This window comes from Pelmatolapia mariae, linkage group LG15, assembly GCF_036321145.2.
Source record: "Pelmatolapia mariae isolate MD_Pm_ZW linkage group LG15, Pm_UMD_F_2, whole genome shotgun sequence".
NCBI lineage: Eukaryota > Metazoa > Chordata > Actinopteri > Cichliformes > Cichlidae > Pelmatolapia > Pelmatolapia mariae.
The window spans coordinates 35,775,059-35,794,411 of NC_086240.1; the positions used below are offsets into that span (position 1 = coordinate 35,775,059).

The 19,353-nt window shown below is 38.7% G+C and overlaps 1 protein-coding gene across 1 annotated transcript; it reads right to left on the reverse strand.

Moving 5' to 3' along the window:
* Nucleotides 1-400: 400 nt before the first annotated feature.
* Nucleotides 401-17,481, reverse strand: gipc3 (GIPC PDZ domain containing family, member 3). The gene is made up of 6 exons (XM_063495861.1): nucleotides 17,188-17,481; nucleotides 14,033-14,218; nucleotides 13,421-13,601; nucleotides 3,488-3,597; nucleotides 2,442-2,523; nucleotides 401-552 (listed from the first exon to the last, which is right to left on the reverse strand). The coding sequence occupies exons 1-6, from the start codon at nucleotides 17,479-17,481 to the stop codon at nucleotides 401-403; spliced, it is 1,005 nt and encodes a 334-aa protein (XP_063351931.1).
* Between the last annotated feature and the right edge of the window lie 1,872 nt (nucleotides 17,482-19,353).

Sequence of the window (19,353 nt, forward strand, 5' to 3'; positions counted from 1 at the left end):
TAACATACCGTTGCACGCTGGTGGCAGACGTCAAGACCTCTATTAAATGCATCTCTTTTTAATTAAACATTCAATCACAGCTTTCTAATGATGATGAATTAGTAATTTCTGATTATTCATTTAGCCAAATGTATTAAAAACTACTCTGCAGATTACTGTGCATTGTATTTCCTGTAAAGATTTGACAGTCCAGTTTAGTAGAACATTAAGAATCTGTTATGCACAAATTAGCGACATTTCATTTCTCAAACAATATCACAGTGCGGCCATGATTGCAAGTGATTCAAAATGAATATAGGGACTGGAAGGCAATATTTACGTACTTCTACGTTTTACCTTTTTGCAGCTTGATATACCAGAGAACAGAGCTCTTCTTCTCTCATATGTGTACAACAAACATCTAGATTCTGCCATTTTTGACATCTCCAATAGCTCCCCATACATCAAACAAAAAAACATCAGGGAATGCAAAATCCCCCAGAACTGAATCCAGTGCCTCGGCAAAGTCATCGGGGTTCTTCTTGTCTTTGCCCGCTTCAACAATGGTGGTTGCTGCAGAGAAAATGGGACACAGGAATGTACATATATAATTTACTAATTCTTATCTACAGTTATTCTGGTGTAACCTTGTAATCTTTAAGCCGTGGGGCACCAAGTAAAAAAAACAAAATGTGCAAGCATTTTTCTCAAGAAACACTCAGACTGCAATTCTGTTTAATTTTACAATGGAATGATGTCTCTGGAATGATGTGTATTCATGAACATCAGTCGATGTGTGTTGAAATATCCTTGGGAAGCCATTGCACTTATGGGAAACCTAAGTATATACTAATTGTGGAATCTTATTGTATTTGCATTCAGGGTGTATAAATAAGAAATTAACACAGTTACAAATGTTCTTTTGGGCAGTGTTTATTGTACATTTATTCAATCTTTCTGACTAATAAAGCCTTTTATTTTATTTTATTTTATTTTAATGTAAAGCATAATTTAGAAAAGTGGCCTTGTACAGATATATAGTCTATTCTAGAGTCTAATCCACTGTCCGAGTATTTAAAGGATATTCAGAGATTGTCAGCATCCTTTTTTTAATGCAAACTGTCAGTGAGAGTAAATCATATTTAGTAAATCATATTTTCCCAAGTGGTTTTCTCAAAAAAAAAGAAAAAGAAACTAAACATATTTTTTTAGGAGGAGATCCAAGTAAACAACGGGCGAAGAGCAGGGTAAGGAATCATTGCCCTAATTTAGATGAGGTTCATGCAACATCAGGCCACTGGCTTTGAGAGTCTGGGAAAGGGCAGTTTCATATCACTCTCAACTTCTCAGCACAATAGACCCAAATTCTTGCTCATTATTCATCCTTGTGCAGTTCTTGTGATATTTAGTAAGGATGAAAGCAAGTGATGCTGCCAATTTCTACTATTATTAACCCTGACTAAAAAAAAGGTCCACTTAATGTTTTTCTTTTCAGGAGCTTTTAGCCTTTATGGCTATCTCTAGCTCTAGGTTGCTCAGCTGAGCATGAAATGGCAAGTATTAGCTCTCCATGACAACTGAGCAAAGTCCTTCAGCTGAGATATACATGCACGTGAACATGTTAACATCTAGACAAGATATTTTTGTCATTTTTCTTCTCCTCCATAAAAGCACCAAATTCTAAATCCTTCAAAATTGTGTCAAATTAAACATTAAATATGGTTAAACATCGTTTACATTGAGTTACTGGGAAGAGTAAAAACAAACTCCTGATGGCTTGTTCCTTTATGTTTCTACATTTGTCAGGGACTGGATCCTTCCCTGCCCATTCCCCATTGATACAGGATACAGGGCTAGATACAGGGCTAGAGGCCAGTTAGCAACCATCCATTCGTTAAGGAAAACTGTGTATTCCCTGACCAGTTATGAGTGGTTGCTAGGAGTTGCTAACAATCATTGTGAAATTAATTGTAAATTTCCCATTCACACAGACCTAGTGACCGGTCAGTGACCCCTTGGTTGCTAAATAAAACTGTATAGTTCACAACTGGTTGCCAAGTGGTTGCTGGCAGTCTCATGGTCCAGCATCAAAAACCTTACCTGTGGCTACTTTTGTTTCCAGCACATTTGCATGGAAGATGCTGACTTGTCTGCTAACAAGTCAACAAGTAGTGATCAGAAGGACTCACACTGGAAACAGAGACTATCAAAGTAAAAGTCACTCCCTTTGAAATGTGTTGGTTTCAGCAGTAAGACAAAAGTTGCATGGTTCCAATTTGCATCATATTTTCTCAAGTCTAATTAGTACTAGGAGTGAACAGAGCAGTCTGATGCAGAAGCCTCTTTGCATCAGATTTCACCCAATAATGCTGAACAGAAACCCCTTGCTAGCACCTCTTTCCTATCAACTAGTGAAGATTACATTTATTTTAAGGACAAAAATGTTAATCGGCAAGTCTTACCCAGCTCCAAGTCTCTGATGCCCATGTAGCTCTCCAACAGGTCATCCACTTTTTTGGTGGCTCGTTCTTCAAATTCATTCTGCTGGCATAAAACATATAAACAAAAGTGTGCAATACTATGATAAACATGGTGGCAGAGGATCTAAGACAGCATGTCACTGGATTGCTCTTTTGTCAGGGACTTTGTTTTTAATTTACTGTTATAAAGCTATATGAGCATCTATGGATGATCCTTAGTGTTAAAAATCCATAGAGTAATTATCCTTATTATGAAATCATGTAAATATGTTTATATATTCTGTTTGATCTCATTCCAGATCAGTATAACGTAAAATATGCAGCATAAAGAAAATGATTTCCAAGATTTTTTTTCCAACCTAATAAAGAAGATTTAATTTAAGACACTTTGATTAAATCAAACAAGAAGCACTCTGCTCACTCAAATAATCTGATCACACTCAGTCTTGTTTATTTCATGCTCTGCAGATGAAAGACATGTACGTAAATGTAGACATGCACAACTAGTTCTCTCTGCTTTTTCTAGTCTCTTATAACTGCCACAGGATTTATTTGATGAAAAACTGAAACTGTAAAGCCCACATATTTAAAATATTACTAAAAAGCACTAATATGGCGCTATAGCTCTGTCAAGTGTGTGAAAACCATGAGACATAATTAGAAAAAGGCAGTCAACAAAATGATCGGTGGTTCAACCATTAAACATTTGTGTGGGAAGTAATGATAATTTTGTTTATAAAGATCACTTCCTGTGAAAGAGTTTCGTTTGCTTGTTTGTGTGTGAGTGGAGTCAAACAGTTCAGTTACTTCCAGCTCAAGTCAGGTCTGTGATGCCCCATGTGAGCTTTGAGTGTGACTTAACACAGAGAAAAATCAGAGCGTGCTGGACACAAGACAAAAAAAGGAGCTCAAGTGTTGATAAGAGGATATTTAAAATGCTCTATATGAGCTCTGTGTGTGTGTATACGCACACTGAGAACATCTGAAAATTTAATCAGTCATTGTCCGGCAGGACATGTGAAACTCACCACTTCCTGAACTGTAGCAGAACCCTTGGACCTTAGTCGCAGTGTTTCCTTCCCATTCACCATCTTGCCCTCATTAGACTTTGGCGCTCTAGTCCTCATTCCAATCATGTCTAACCACACACGCAGAACAACAATCATTAATCAACGTCAAATGCTTATTTGGTTAGAAGTGGCATGATGTTAATTGTGTAACACTGATTTTTTTTCTTCTTGCAAACTATGAATATATTCTTTGATTATTTCCCAAGAGGCTGATGTGTTCCTTCCAACACATCACTGTCAACACAGTTTTTTGGAAAAGAAAGACAACTATAACAATGCTTAAAGATTTCCATTCCTTATTTAGAAGTGGTATCCCATCCAGTGAAATTCTAAAAAACTGAAGCCCACTGTGCTGGAGTCAGTCTTGTTTATGTGATATCTTTAGCTGGTTCTTGTCTAATGTATTTCCAGTCTCACTGTTGGCTGTTGAGCTGATGAATGTGTTTATGTTAAAAAAAATTCACCCCAAATCATTTGCTAAGACCTGCATCATTAGATAATCTGTACACTGTACAGTGCAGTAATTGAAAAGCAACATTGCCGGCATCTGTGAATTCAAATGAATTTGTATTTTTATTTGTCTCAGCATTGCTGTGCATATCTTTAACCCTCAGTGAGGCAATTTGAGCCCCATTATATTTTAAACAACAACACATTTTTGATGATTTTGTGTTCATCGTACCGAAATGCTGCCCTGAACCTATGAGAGATATTCTAAAATGTTCAGATCTGATTATTGATGGTTTTCAGTCATTTCATGGAAATATAAATGAAACACTAACACAAATACAAAGAAAATTACATTCAAATAACCCTCGTCTGTTGATTTTTACAGAATAATGATTTTTTTAATAGCAAAGTGTTGATGAACTGGGGACTCCATAACTGACAGAAAATTGGAATTAAGTCAGTGTCAGGGTGTTTTTTTATACTTTTGTTAAAAAAAATTAAACATATTTAACCTTTACATATTGTTCAGGTCACATTTGACCCATTTTGACATTGGATAGCATTAAAAATGCCAAAAATATTTCTTTCATTTTTTTTAGCCTGAAATTTAATGACTTTTCCTAAAGTAAAAGATTAAAGATTAAAAAGATTAAAAGGTACCTGAGCTGTCATTTCAGTGAGTGTGTCTTCCACACTCACTGAAACACAAGTGTTTCTGCAAATATTTCCTGCATTTTCCTGTATAAAACTATGGAAAGTTGTTGGAGAAGTAGACAAATTCATGCACTTTAAATTTCCTGCCTTCCTGATTTCTTAGTCTTTTTTGTTTATTTCTCATACTTACAGTTTTTCTCAGTCGCTTTGGTGCTTTTCTCACTATTAACATTTGCACAGCAGTTAGTGTATTTCTCAAAACAATAAGTGCAAGCTGCAAAACCTAGTGGATAACTTGCAAAAGCAGGTCACTTGCTCAAAATCAATAATCCATTCCTCAAAAGCAAGTATTCATGTCAATGAAACTGTCAGTGCCATCAAAATGAGAAGTCTTGAACCATCTTGATGAACAAGATAATCAAATGGCTTTGTCATGTTTTCATTATGACAGTGTACAGTATTCTCTCAGTGTCTTCCGATGCAAAAAAAAGGTCAGAACTCAGTGACACTACCTGAAAATGCTCAAGACAGCACTATACATTTTTTGCACAGCCATGTACAATAAAATCTACAGTAGAGTTAGACATTCCTGTAGTTATGGAAGTAAGTGAGTACAAGACACTGAATAAGTATGTTTCACATTTTTACTGTGTAGGATGTTTGTAATTCTACAACATTGTGCAAAAGAAAAATACTCTACAGTCACGTATTTAGAATAAACATGAGAAACACCCTTTTGGTAGAGCTGTGCGCAAATGTGAACAATATAACAGTACATATTGTAAATGAACATACGTAAATCATTCTGGCACATTCAGACGTTCCTGTCTGTCTGGCCACATATTCTCATCTACATCACAACGGATACTGCATCCATGGCTGCTAGCAGAGCCATTTGTGCATGTGAATGCCGGTCACAAACCTTCCACCTCCAGGCAGACAAAAACTCCTCTATCGGATTAAGGAACGGGGAGTAGGGAGGGAGATATTCAACAGGCATTCTGTCATGTGCGGCAAACCACTGTCTGACCAGATGTGAGTCGTGAGAAGGGACATTATCCCACACAACAACGTACTTGTTGAGTTGACCTCCACCCCTCTCATTCTCGGGGACTATGGCATGAGAGAAATTGTTCAATTTCGGGGACAGGAAAAAATAATGGAAAAAAGGTATAACATTTGCCTGACAGCATTTGAAAACTAATTCACCAATGTTGTATGTAATAACTCAAGCAATGAAATAAAGACTATTAGTTTTATTGGGAACGACTATTTAGCATCCAAAAGTATAGTTCATTTTGACTGACATGACATAAGCAAATGATAATGTGGTCGATGGCAGAGAACTGTATGAAAGCAACTGATACGTGTCCAAGAGCATTTGCAATTTGTTCAGAGGAAGGAGAAATTGCTACTATGATGTGCACAAATGACTAAATGTTGTCGAGGTTGCACTAATGGTTTTGAGATTTTGATCTTTTCATTTTTCATTTTGATCTGAGGAAAGCACCAAAGCGACTGAGAAAAACTGTAAATGTTTCAGATTGCAATCAAAATTACAAAATTGAGTTTTTAAATGATTATTTTATTTATTAGAGGGTAATAGGGGAAAATACCTATCCAAACTTACCTGTCCCTATGTGAAAAACAGATCACTTGAAGGTCACTACTAACACACTAAACCCCTAAATGAACATTTGCATATAGAAAAATTTGCAGACTGATGTTAGAATTTAGGTCACTGGTACAAGCATGGCTGTAGCGCTCTGGTATTTCAGAGAGATGCTCAATGCGTAAATACTTCCCAGAGAAATCATTTGAGCCCAAGTCTCCTGAGGTCTGCATTAAAATGCATATCTGGTTATTTCAATAATTTATAAGAGAAAATAACAGTTCAGGGGTAAGGTCAGAGATCAGCATCAGCTATGTCATGCTAACAGTATAAACAAGTGATACTCCAGAAGCAACTACTGTATGTAGCATCTTTGTCCTGCTGCGAGTCAAACATGATTAGTAAATATGACACATCTTGATTGGAGCTGAACTTTATGTGACTTTTTGTCTTTGTAATAGCAGCTCCAGCCACAGACTCTGCAAATACTGAGTAAACCTTCATGATGCACACAAAAACAAAAAACAACTTTAGCTTTAAACTCTATGTGTGTGAGTATGAGAACCAACATGTGTTACAATTTTAGGATTCGAGTGTACTTTATCATCTTACTTTTAATCGAATCCATCAAAATGCCATTTGGCAGCATGTTTTCATTTTTAAATCAAGTCATTTAGTTGCCAACACACCTAGAAAGACTTGCGATTGACAGATTTACCCAGTGAGATGAGGGGATTTGTTTCTGCTCTTGTCACTGTCATGCAGAGGGTCACACCACACTGTGACAGTTCACACACACATACAAAAGAGGTGGAGACTGAAAGCACAACGTGATATACTGGAAAGTTGCTGGGTTTATTAAAGGAGCTTGATATGGGGATGCCACTCAGCTTGGGTTCTAAATAGTCATTTCCTCATGGACCATTAGAGATAGCTGCAAAACAGTAACAAGATGACACGACAGTTTCAAAAGCGAACTAATCCACGTTGTAATCCATTCCAATCATAATTATGCATGTTGATTCTATGCTAGTATTTTGATGTGTATGGCATTCTCAAAAAGACTGGAATATCTGTTAACAGAGATGTGACAACATGTTACGAGATACCAATCTGTTGCAGGAAGTAAGCCAGTTAACCATGGATTTGGTTTCCTGTCTGATAAGCGTGCTGTGGACAGTGAGGCTCCAACACACTCAGATTCACTTAGGAAAGGAGAGTAAGGTGTTTCCTCTATATATTGTAACGAGGATGCAATAAATCAACAACTCACCGAACTGTTGACAGGTAAACTATTTTTCATAAAGAGATACCTCATGCTGTTAAAAGCACAAGGATTACCTCATGCTGTTAAGAACCTTTGCTGTTTGAAAGGCACAGAGATTTGATGTGTGTAGCATAGAGGCACCACAGTGCCGCTGATGTCAGCTTAAACAAGCTTGTCAGACTGTAACATGACATAAAAGCAAATACAGCACAAGGTGGCTTGTCAAATCACTATTAGCTGATGAACCTGCTAACCACTTCTTTTTATTTCCTGGCAGACATTTGAGTGAAATGTAAGTAAAAGTACCTTTTGAGCTCTATAAAACAGTGAAAGTGCAACATGTACATTTGGATCAAACATTTACTTTACTTAATTTCTTTGGCAGTGACTCTGCAAGAGTATGAAAAATGAGCTGCTATGTCTTTTCTCTCTCCCCCGCCCTTCACTCTTTATCGCTGTGTTAGCATGGTTTATGTCTTCTTTTCTCCCTTCCCATCTCCAAGCCCAGACCATCCAGGCAGATGGCAGTCTACCGTGCTGTGAGTCTGCTATCAGTTTCTCCTTATTAGAAGAAATTTGCTCCTTTTTTCCATTTTTTCTCGAACGTTTTGCTGTTACTTTGCAACAGATCCCACAGAACAATTCTCACACAACAATTCAGTCCACATAACGTTGACAAGCTGACTATATATTTTTGAGACAGGGGGGTTAGGAATGTAACTCAGAAGGCTGTTCTCATTAGCGCACTGCCATCCATCCATCTATCCATTTTCTTCTGCTTATCCAAGGCCGGGTCATGGGGGCAGCAGTCTAAGCAGAGAAGCCCAGCCCTCCCCGTCCCTGGCCACCTCCTCCAGCTTGTGCGGGGAACACCAAGGTTTTCTCAGGCCAGCCGAGTAATGTAATCTGTCCAGCGTGTCCTGGGTGTGCCCCTGGGACCTCCTCCCGTTGGGACATGCCCAGAACGCCTCACCTAGGAGGTGCCCAGGAGGCATCCTTATCAGATGCTTAAAACCACATCAACTGGCTCCTTTCTGGACAGGGGTGCAACTAAGGAGATACCAGGGGGCACTGGCCACCCCCCAAAATTTGCTGGCCCCCTAGTAAGATAGTCCTATGTTGGTAATAATTTTAATAAACATGAGCGCGATACAAAGGAAGACACCCCATTATGCGCTGAAACATTAACCGTTTTGGGGGTTATATTTTTAGTGGCCCCCATATTGCTACCCCTATGAAAAATTCTGGAAGCACCCCTGACTCTCAGCCCCTCCCGAATGGCCAAACTCCAGGGACAGGCCACCCAGTTTATTTCCACCACTTGTACCCGCGATCTTGTTCTTTCAGTCACTACCCAAACTCATGACCTTAGGTGAGGGTACAGACGTAGATCGACCGGTAAATCAAGAGCTTCGCTTTTACGCTCAGTTTTCTTTTCACCACCAGACTGGTACAGCATCCATCACTGCAGCTGCAACTGCAGCACCAGTTTGTCTGTCGTTTGTCTATCTTGTCTATCTCCTCCTCCCCTCTCCCCTCACTTGTGGACAAGACCCTGAGATACTTAGTCCTCCACTTGGAGCAGCAACTTGTCCCTGACCTGGGACAGAGCTGAAGTCCTTCTAGGTTTAGGTTTAGGTAAGGATGGAGCCCGGTGTTGGGTCTGTGCTTCCACAGGCCCCGCTGGTTTAGAGATTTATTCCCGTTAACGAAGCAAGACGAACAGCAATCGATCGATTTTACTTACTAGCAAGGGAGGCTGGTCGGAACCAGGCTCTTGGAGCTGAACGCTCCTCACCTGTTTCCTAGCCAACTTCAAATAAACAGCTTTCCTTGCAGCCTTTTTATTGAATACAGTTACAGTTTACACAGGCACCACCCATTGTAACACCCCCTGTGGTGTGTCGGGCCCTTGTATGTGTGTGTATGCATGTGCGAGAATGTGTGTGTGTGTGTGTGTGTGTGTGTGTGTGTGTGTGTGTGTGTGTGTGTGCAGGTGCCCGTGAGTGTGTGTGTTTGTGTTTGGGGGTGCATTTGTGTGACCTCCTGCTCACCAAAGGGTCATAAAGGCAGGAAGTTTACTAAACAAGAAAACAGAACCTTCACCTAGGACAGGGGTCAGCAACCTTTAACACGCAAAGAGCCATTTGGATCCGGATTCCACGCAAAAGAAAACACTGGGAGCCACAAATACTTTTTGACATCTAAAATTAAGATAACACTGTATATATTGTTTTTTACCTTTAGGCTTTGTGTGAACAACTAAGGTGTGTTGCTTATGAAATCCATGAAGTGCTACAGAGAAAGTTACATTTTATTTATGTAATTAACACATTTTGAACTCTTAAAGAAATATAACAAAAGGAAAGACACCCAGCTGAACCAAAATGATCCATGTAGCAAACAAAAACAGTTGTGAGCCGCCACCCTTATATCGCCTTTGGGCTTTTGGAGCCTTGACCTGACTTTAAAAAAATACAATTGGAAAAAAAGCACTATGCTGCTAAAAAATGAAAAATAGATATTTGCAAAATTCTGCCTAAATATGTATTTTACCTGGTTAATGTGTGTGGCAGGGCATGGTCTGCAGCGCCGCTGCAGGGGAGGCGGACGCACCTGAGCGGCACCCGCAATCACGCCTCGCTGCCTTAACGTCTGTGCCATCTATGCTGTTGTTGGTGTGTGTCGGGCTGAAAAGCTACAGCCGGCTGTATGCGTACAGCAACCGTGTGTGTAAAGTGGTCAATAAAGAGATGCTGAAAAGCATGTTCATGCAAACATCGTCGGGTCTGCTGTGATATGTTTAGAATGGGACTTCTGCTCCTGAACCTCTGCGCACAGCGTCTGCAAATCGGGGCTGTACGAAGTTACTTTCATCTTTACGCAGGACTGTAAACTGTCATCTGTGAGGCGTGAGTGGTGTTTGTTTTTAACATAGTTCACGGTGGAGAATAGCTGCTGACATAATGTGGATCCGAAGATCCATAATTGGCCTACCTGGGGTTCAAAGTCTCGATAAATGCACGGCGTTTCGGCGGGTACACCGGCTTCCGCGAGTGTGATGCTTATTTTGAGCGATGAAAAAATAATAGAATATAATTTTATTTTTATATTTCAATATCACAATAATCTTCCAATTTAAAACTACAACTTAAAAAAAGAACTAACATAAATAAAATATACTTCAGCTAAATACTTCTAATTTATTTTCCCAAACTGCAGAGCCGCATTATAAGGACTAAAGAGCCGCATGCGGCTCCGGAGCCGCAGGTTGCAGACCCCTGACCTAGGATGTGCCTATAATAAAACACTACAGCCTCCCCCACCATTCAACAGGCTGGGGAGGGGGTCAGAAACAAAGGAATGTCTTTGATCATACAGTTTGAACCAAGAATTACAAATTTAAGTAACACAATGACAGCATTTAACAATTTCAACCTAACACCCGGTTTTGGTGAAATATACTCTAGACCTTTAACAGATTAGGGATTCAATTCCGGGAGGAGGCCCCGGGGCAGACCCAGGACACGCTGGAGAGATTGGGGCTGTATCCCAATTCAGGGTCTGCAGCCTTAAAGGTCGCATTTTAAGGCCGATTACGTCACAGCGACGCGACGAAGGCTGTCCCAATTCAAAGGCTGCTCGAAATGCGGCCCTCAAATGTGTCCTTCATTTCCCTGAATTTTAAGGATGTGGCGGTGTAGACTTCGTGGCCCAACATATCCCAGAATGCATAGCGCGGCGGTGGGTGTGGATAATTTTGCCGGAAAAAAACGGCGGAAGAGGGGCGCCCGAAGAGTAAACGTTTAAAAGTAAGTACTGAATATTATGTCACTTATTTATGTGCAAATGTTTAATAACGAAGAACATTAAAACATTACTGTTGGCCACATGTCGGCAAAGTTATGTGACATTAGTGACGTTTGTACTAACTTGGTTTTAAAGCCTTTACTGTAAAATATACGCCGTTCAATAGTTGACCTTAATCTTACAGAAAATGTGATGATTTTATGAATATTTAAAGTAAGCACTGAGAGAAATTTAGTAATGCCAACATATTGAAAGAACAATATTTGTCTGTTATATATAATACATTTATATATACAGTGTCAAAGGAACCTGTCTTTGAGTGAAGATTTAAGGTGACAGGAAATATAAATAAATGCAGCTTGAATCTTTACTGAAGCTCAGTATTTGAAACAGAGTTCATTCACTGCTGTAATAACTAATACTGACTGAAATAATAACTTTAATATTGGCCATATTATATTTACATTACCAAAGCGAGATTACTTTAGTCTCATGAACATCATTAGGTAATTGTTATTTACTAGCTAATCTTAAAATGACTGTTCAGTACAGAAATGAAGCCCAATAATCATGATTTCACAGTCCCGTGGTCTCAGCCCCAGATACTTATCAAATCAAAGCTCATGTAGAAACAAACAAACAAATGAACAAAAGATTTTCTCCTTCATTTCTGTCAAACAATGCTGTATGAAACGTTTCCAGCTGTTAGTATCATGGTTGCTAGGCAACCTGGGCTAGAGCCGCTAGACCGTCCCATTTCACAAGCCTCGCACTTCCGGCCTTAGCGGTCTTTGAGTACGCGGCCCTTGTGGACCGTTAAGGCTGCGTACTTTAAGGCTGCAGACCCTGAATTGGGATACAGCCTATATCTCTCGGCTGGCCTGGGAACGCCTTGGTGTTCCCCCAGATAAGCTAGAGGAGGTGGCTGGGGAGAGGGAGGTCTGGGCTTCTCTGCTTAGGCTGCTGCCCCCGCGACCCGGCCCCGGTTAAAGCGGAAGAAGATGGATGGATGGATGGATGGATGGATGGAAGGATTCAATTATTCAATGTTATGCATATAGCACCAAGGCACAACAGCAGTTACCGCAAGGTGCTTTATATTGTAAGGTAGAGACCCTACTACAATAACTGCAGATAGTGTTGTGCTGCTTAAAGTGAGAATTAGACCGTAAGGACAGAAAAATAAATGTCTGCCTCCATGTAAGTGATGCACGTGTTCATGTCTAAATGGTGTTTCCAGTATTCCTGTTAAAGATTTGTGATTAATTATTCCCCAGGGTTAATAACAACAACAACTGCAAAAATCATTCACAGCCTTTTTTATTAGATATGTGCATGTCTGGTAATTAAATTTTACTGAGTAAGTGAGACGACAGTTGTTTTACAAAGAGAAATAAAAACTGAGAAGGCAAAACATTATTAGTTTATATTTGTCTGCAGTATTATAGACTCAGTCTATAAACACAAAGTGAATTCATTTACATTTGTCTGCATTCTTTTTCTGCATTTTTAATTTATACTTCACACATAGTCATTGCAGCTGACTACTGTAACACTGGTCAATTAACTGGGGCTAGAAAGTTTAACGGGAGTTCAAGGCCCACTGGCAGACCGCCAGTGAAATATCCCTGTATCCTCTTTCTGTTTTTGCTGATGAGTTATGAAAAACATCTGAGGAGTACTAACCCCATCAACAGCTGAGGACAATGTCAGGCAGGATGGCAATAAGCTATTAGTGTCCACTTTCTGTAGGCTGTCCTACCAGGGGAAGTTGGTATGCTTACAATATTAAATAGCCATTCCATGCTATAAATCACAGTTTTTTCCCATTGTTTTAGCACCAGGAACCCTGCTGGTTTTTATTGAATCACATAACTAGACATAAACTTTAATGTAGGTCAGTGAGTGAATGCAAAGGCCAGGAAGTAATAGTACTGACACTTTTAGTATGAATGTTTGTAAAACTACTGAATTTTAATAGTTTTTGTGTGCAGACCCAGTGTCATCTAAGGCTCTAAGCGAGTTCAAGTCAAAACACCCATATTAAAGTCTAAATTTACAATTAAATTAAAACAAATATCCACCATGTTCTACTTACCAAAGGCTTTCTTGGGTCCCACAAGTCGAAGAGTGAAGGGTACGCCTCTCGGTTGCTCTTTTAGCATCTTTGCAACCTCGTAGTGCCGACACCCTACAATGCTCTGGTCATTGATGGCCTCGATGTGATCTCCAACACATACTGTCTTCAGCTGGTCGATAGTGCTGCCTTCCTTTATCCTCTGAAAGACAAAGATTTGACTAAATACAGTATATGAATATGATGTGAGTTATCAGCTTTTGGGGGGGGGAGAAAGCACATTGCATTGACATATTACAACTAGTGTAATCATTACAGATTTTACAATGACATATTTTTATTATTGCAATATGACCAAAAAAAAGGAAATTGGATTTTAATTTGTTTGACTTTTATTCTGGTTAGATCGTTAAAGTTTCTCAGAAAAGTGGATTTATGTAACTTTAATGACATCCTAAAAATGTCCTTGGTTTTATCTTTTCGAACACCTCTGTGGCCTCTTACTGTAAGGTAGCAATGACCAGCTGAAGAGTGGAGTTTCTGCTCTGTGCTTTGTCTTATTAATCATCACAAAAAACTCAAAATGTTGCAGCAATTGGTAAAAAAAAAACAAAAGAAAAACTTCTCATCCACCTTGATGAAAGCGTAGCCGGCCCCGTTGTCTGTGATCGTGAGACCCAGTGCATCTTCTGTCTTTGTCACCTCCACCTCTTTGGTCTCCCCTCTTACATGGGCGAAGATGAAGTCCTCCAGTCCAATCTGTCCCCCCAGTAGTTTCTGCATGTCCACTTTATGAGAGTTGAGAGTGCAGAACAGGATCTGAGGAGAAGGAATATATATATATATATATATATATATATATATATATATATATATATATATATATATATATATTAGGTAAAGTAAAGTGAAAAAGTGAGTCAAGCAAGGCCTGTAGCCAGTATAAAGACTCACAAAAATTAATAAGCTATGGGACTGATCTTTGTTAGATTAAGCATGTGTTAATAGTATTATTTCTATCTTCAGTAGCAATTTATTATTCTCATTATTTCTAATACTGGACTGATTTAAGCACATTTGTTGGTATTAAAATCTAATTGCCACTGAATGCATGACCATAAAACTGTAACCCTGCAGCCTCTCTTGTTCTTTCATTAACTTCCTCTTGTTTTATTACAAAAGCAAATGGACCACATCGAAATTTCTCAAGCTGTGCTGTACATACATTAGACAGCAGAGGGCAGTAGAGCCAAACAATAAGCTTAGCTGAATTTGTGGTCATGTTGTTTTCAGCTATGAGTGCGATATCGGCGGCACATCCAGCGGTGAATGATTAAGAAACTTCATTTAGAAGTTTCAACTTCATACAAAGCTATTAAGCCACAACATACAGACAGGTTGAGTAGCAATACACATTTTTTTCTTCTGCTTTACAAGATCACATAATCATACTTGTTGCTGATTCACACTACAGATCCAAATCCTTTTCTAAAAAAAAAAGCTCTCGAGATCGCCTATTTAACGTCACCCATGCATTGAAGCAATTGTGTTTTAAACGAGTATGTTTAACACTGTGTGACTGAACCTTTGAATGTAGAATATCTTGTCCATGATTATTTGAGAACTTGAGCTTTTGCAAACTGTGCGAGCAGATGTCAAAGTTCAGTTTTCTTTCATAAACAGACATTCGAGATAACTTGAGTTGACTTTTTTCTTGGAGCAGTTGCTATTCATAATAACTGCCTTGGCAAACGTAGCGGTCTTACTGTCGTCCAAAGTCTTCTCTGATACCTGGCTTTACAATAACTCTATGCTATTGCTATTGATTCCATCTGAGGTCAAGGACACTTCTCACTGTCTGCATGCAATTGGATTTTAGGCAGTTATACAGTGCATGTTGTTAAAGTAAATAAACTAGTAACATTTTATCATAAAGTCTCTCTGTATAGCAGGGAGACTGTTTGTTCTTTTGCAGCCTACCCTGACCAAACATATTTCACATAAAAAAGACGTATTTGTTGATGTATTTGTTGCAAGGTAATTCATGAATCTGTATTATTTCTTCACTTGTTGTTTGTATGTTTATTTGTTGCTGAATTCTTGGATGTGCCATGACATGGCTGACACACAGCTTCAACTTCAGATGGGGAAGTGTTTGCAATATATTCTACAGCTACAGATTACTTTTTACAGCTTGATCTTCTGAGTTGCAGGGCTGTGTTAGTAATATCAGACTACATGTAAATGTATTGCATTATACATTATTAGTATTGTAAATCAATGTAAATAGAACAAAAAAGATAAAGTAAAAAAAAAAATACTAAGGGAACGATTTTAACACTTATCTAAAGTAATCGCATATTTTGTGTTAGTGAGCATCAGTTGATTGTTTCCTTCTAAAACAGATATTGTATGTCAAAGGTTACTTTAACAAGGTTGAACATTGCGTGCCGCATGTTTTTTCATGTGATTGCATGTGTCACAGTCATGGTTGGCGGGTGCCTGACAAGAACGTCAAGGTCATTTACTATGAAATGTAACTTGGTCTCCGTGGCTTAATCTTACGTTTATATCTATCAGTTATGCTGAAAGCCTTCATGGTTGGCCTTCATAGCTGATAACTAGCTGATAGGGCCAGAGTTGAAGAGTGATGTTCTATTGCCAAGTGTGTTCAATCAGCTATGGAATGAAGCAAAAATAGCAGCAAATACTGCATTCAAGTCTTTTCAGTTTATTCATGTGTACTGGTGCACATAAAGTCAGATACATTTTCATGTTTGAGAAATCAAAATGCAAATAATTTGTATATATTTTTATTAATTATGTTGGTTTTTTGTTTTGTTTTACTGTTTCCTCCTACTCTTTCTTTGATCACTGTTGCGTCTATTATCTATCTGAATTTAATCTAAATGGCCATCTTAAAAGAATTTGCCTTTTACCATGTTTAGCACTCAGGGCCGTAACAGGCTGCTCCATCCAGGCCTTCCAAAGGTTCACAGTCAAGGTCTCAACTCAAGGATTATAGGCCTTATGAGCAGATTCTTCTGTAACCTAATTGCAAGCAAGAATTTGGTAATCTACAAAGCTACAAGTGAGCTATTTAGCTGTCTATTAATTATTCTGAGGGAAAAGAAAATATATATACTGTAAGTTATATTATCTACTCAAATTGTGATACTTTACATGACTGTGCTCTAATACGTTTTTAAGTCTAAAGGAACTTTAACAAGTATCTAATATGTCAAATATTTCTTTTAGAATTTACTGAGAATGAATACTTTTCCAGTTAGTTAGAAAAAATAGGCATTCAGTTCTATTCATAAAAACAAGCGGAGTGTTATATTCCTATGAGTGACTAAGCGCACAATATCTTTTTGTCTACCCTACTTTGTGGGTTGATCACCTTTCAAAATAAAATTATTTCCTCCTGTTGGTTTTTTTTTTTTTTTTTTTTTTTTAGGACTCTATAACTGTAGCTTGTCACGTTAGATGTTTGTTAACTGATAAGAAGTCTTTATATGGTTATTTCTTTCCGCTATTGGTCCTGGTCAAGGTGCAAACCAATACACATGCTGGCTGACAGTAAGTAGTAAATGATCATTGCGCATCATGGAAAAAAAAGAAGCAGAGAATGGAAACCTAACACCTATTCACAACTAGCCTGATAGTCCTGAATTTCTACTGGTTAAAAAAACAAACAAACAAATGGTTGTTTTTAAAAATGTGTTTCCACAACTGAACATGTCACTTTATTATTTTATTGCATCCATAGCCAAGTGTAGTTGTACCTCTGAGGGGGAGATGTTGAACACTTCTGCGATCTTGGCATACAGCTCCTTGACATTAGTGAATCCATGAATCCGGCCTGTGGGACTCCCATGAGCCAGCTGGGTGTGGAAGATGAGCTTAGGTCTGGGGTATTCTGGTGGCCCTGCTGGTGGCGGTGAAGGGGGAGGGAGCGGAGGCGCTGTGGGCTCCGGACACCCCTGATTCTGGCTCTGGTTCTGGGCCTTCTGCTCCTCTGTGGCCTCGGCCTCTGCTGCCTTGGAGTCCTGCGGGCTCATAGCCTCTCCGGTCTGCATCAGCCCCAACTTAAGCTGGGTCCTCCCCTAGGAGCCCTGGTGGTGCACTGCTCAGAAAGAGAGAAAAACACTGTCCTCCCCGACCGTTTAGCTGACCAACCATCCAACCAACCAGCTACTCAAAGCTTTGCGGCAAAGAAAACATAAATTAGTGATGAGAACAGCCTGGTAACAGAAGCTGAAAGAAGCCAGCCAGACTCTACCAGGTAGAAACCCAATACCTTTTGAGTTGAGGCTTGTATTTGTTACACCTGAGCCTCGGGGAGCTCACGCATATCGAACACACACAAAACATATCAAGTAAAGGGTTTTTTTCATATATGTGATATGGTTATGATTCCAATCCTTATACCAGTCCAGAGAAGTCACACAAGCACATCCTAGAATATGTAAACTTCCCTCTTAAGTGTAAAGATTTCCTGCATACCTGCAATTCTGTATAACTACCAAAGTGGGCCACTGGGAGTTGGCCACAGACAATATCCCAGTGTTACCAGTAAGATGATATCATTGTAAGGTGCCCCCGTTCGCTGGCCTTATTGAATGAAAGAGGTTGTTGCTGGGGTAAATCCTTGGTGATGCACTGACCTTTCTGACCCCACAGACAACTTACACCAACACAAGATTACACTTAAAGCCAAAAGATAGATGTTTAACTTATTAACTCAATCTAGATTAGTGTCCTAGAAAGTGTTGACACATGACTAAAAAACACTAAAATAAAGAGTATTACAGTATGTCTTATTATCAAACTCCAGGCACTGGTCATATATTGTTCATGGAAATGTAAATGGACAAATAATACCTATGAGAGATGGAAGTGTAGTATTAGTGATTAATGTAGTTAATAATAATAAGGAAATTTTCATCTAGTGCTTGAAAAGCTCAGCTAGTAACAGTAAACACTGGATGAAAACTTACTCTTCACACATGGGGAGGACTGAAACAAAAGACAGGGCGAGCTTGGAAAGGGCATTTTTATTTTTTTCATTCGAATCTGACAAAAACAGGCAGGGCAATATGTAAAAGATGTTCTGCTAATTATTTATCAGGAATGGCGGGTGACGTCCAAACAACAAACAGCCTTATCTAAAATGACTCAATATATGTCCATGGTATTGTGCCCATGTGATCAGCTGCCTCTCACAGTTTTACTTGTCTCACTTTACCCCGTGTGATGCACTACTGATGCAAATCAGGGATTTTTTTTTTTTTTGATTTTTTTTTTGCCTTCTCTGGACACAATAAACTATCTGTCTTTCAGATATGGAAATTCCAAATGGGCAACTCAGTATGTCCCTGCCAATGTGACTTCCTCCAAACTGTGGTTCTTTCCAATGTTCTTCTGTCTGCATAAATGTATACATACTAAAATAATGTTTGAGATGTTTATACTACTTAGCAAGGTTATTATAGCTAAAATCAAACTAAAAACTAAAACTAGATGTGAAAAAAAAATTAGTTAAATACATTTAAAAAATAGACTTATGAGTAAACTTTCAAGAGAAACTATTTTGTGAACTTGGAAAACTAACTAAAAAATGTAAAGGAGACTTCCTTAGTTTCAGTGTTTGTTAGAAGATTTTACAAGAACTTTATTGAGACTCTGGATGTCCACAAGACTGTGAGTCATTTATAAATACAGATATGTTTATCCATCTGTTACTATTACAACATTTACAGCTATTACTGTTCCTGCATTACTGCTAGTAATATTCATAATTATAATTATAGTCATAGTAATTTATCTACATTTATAAAGGTTATACTAAGGATGAGTAATGCTATATAAATGAGGAAGCACTTGCTAATACTTTGCTATCAATGCTTAAAAGTGACAAAACTCTTTTCATATAGCTCATTCCTTTTCTT

Excerpts from the sequence above, each read along its gene's own strand:
- gipc3 (XM_063495861.1), bottom strand. The coding sequence starts at position 17,481 with ATGCAGACCGGAGAGGCTATGAGCCCGCAGGACTCCAAGGCAGCAGAG. Across the intron at positions 13,602-14,032 it reads CCGGCTACGCTTTCATCAAG|AGGATAAAGGAAGGCAGCAC; the intron begins GTGGATGAGAAG and ends TTTGTCTTTCAG. Across the intron at positions 3,598-13,420 it reads GGGACCCAAGAAAGCCTTTG|ACATGATTGGAATGAGGACT; the intron begins GTAAGTAGAACA and ends GTGTGTGGTTAG.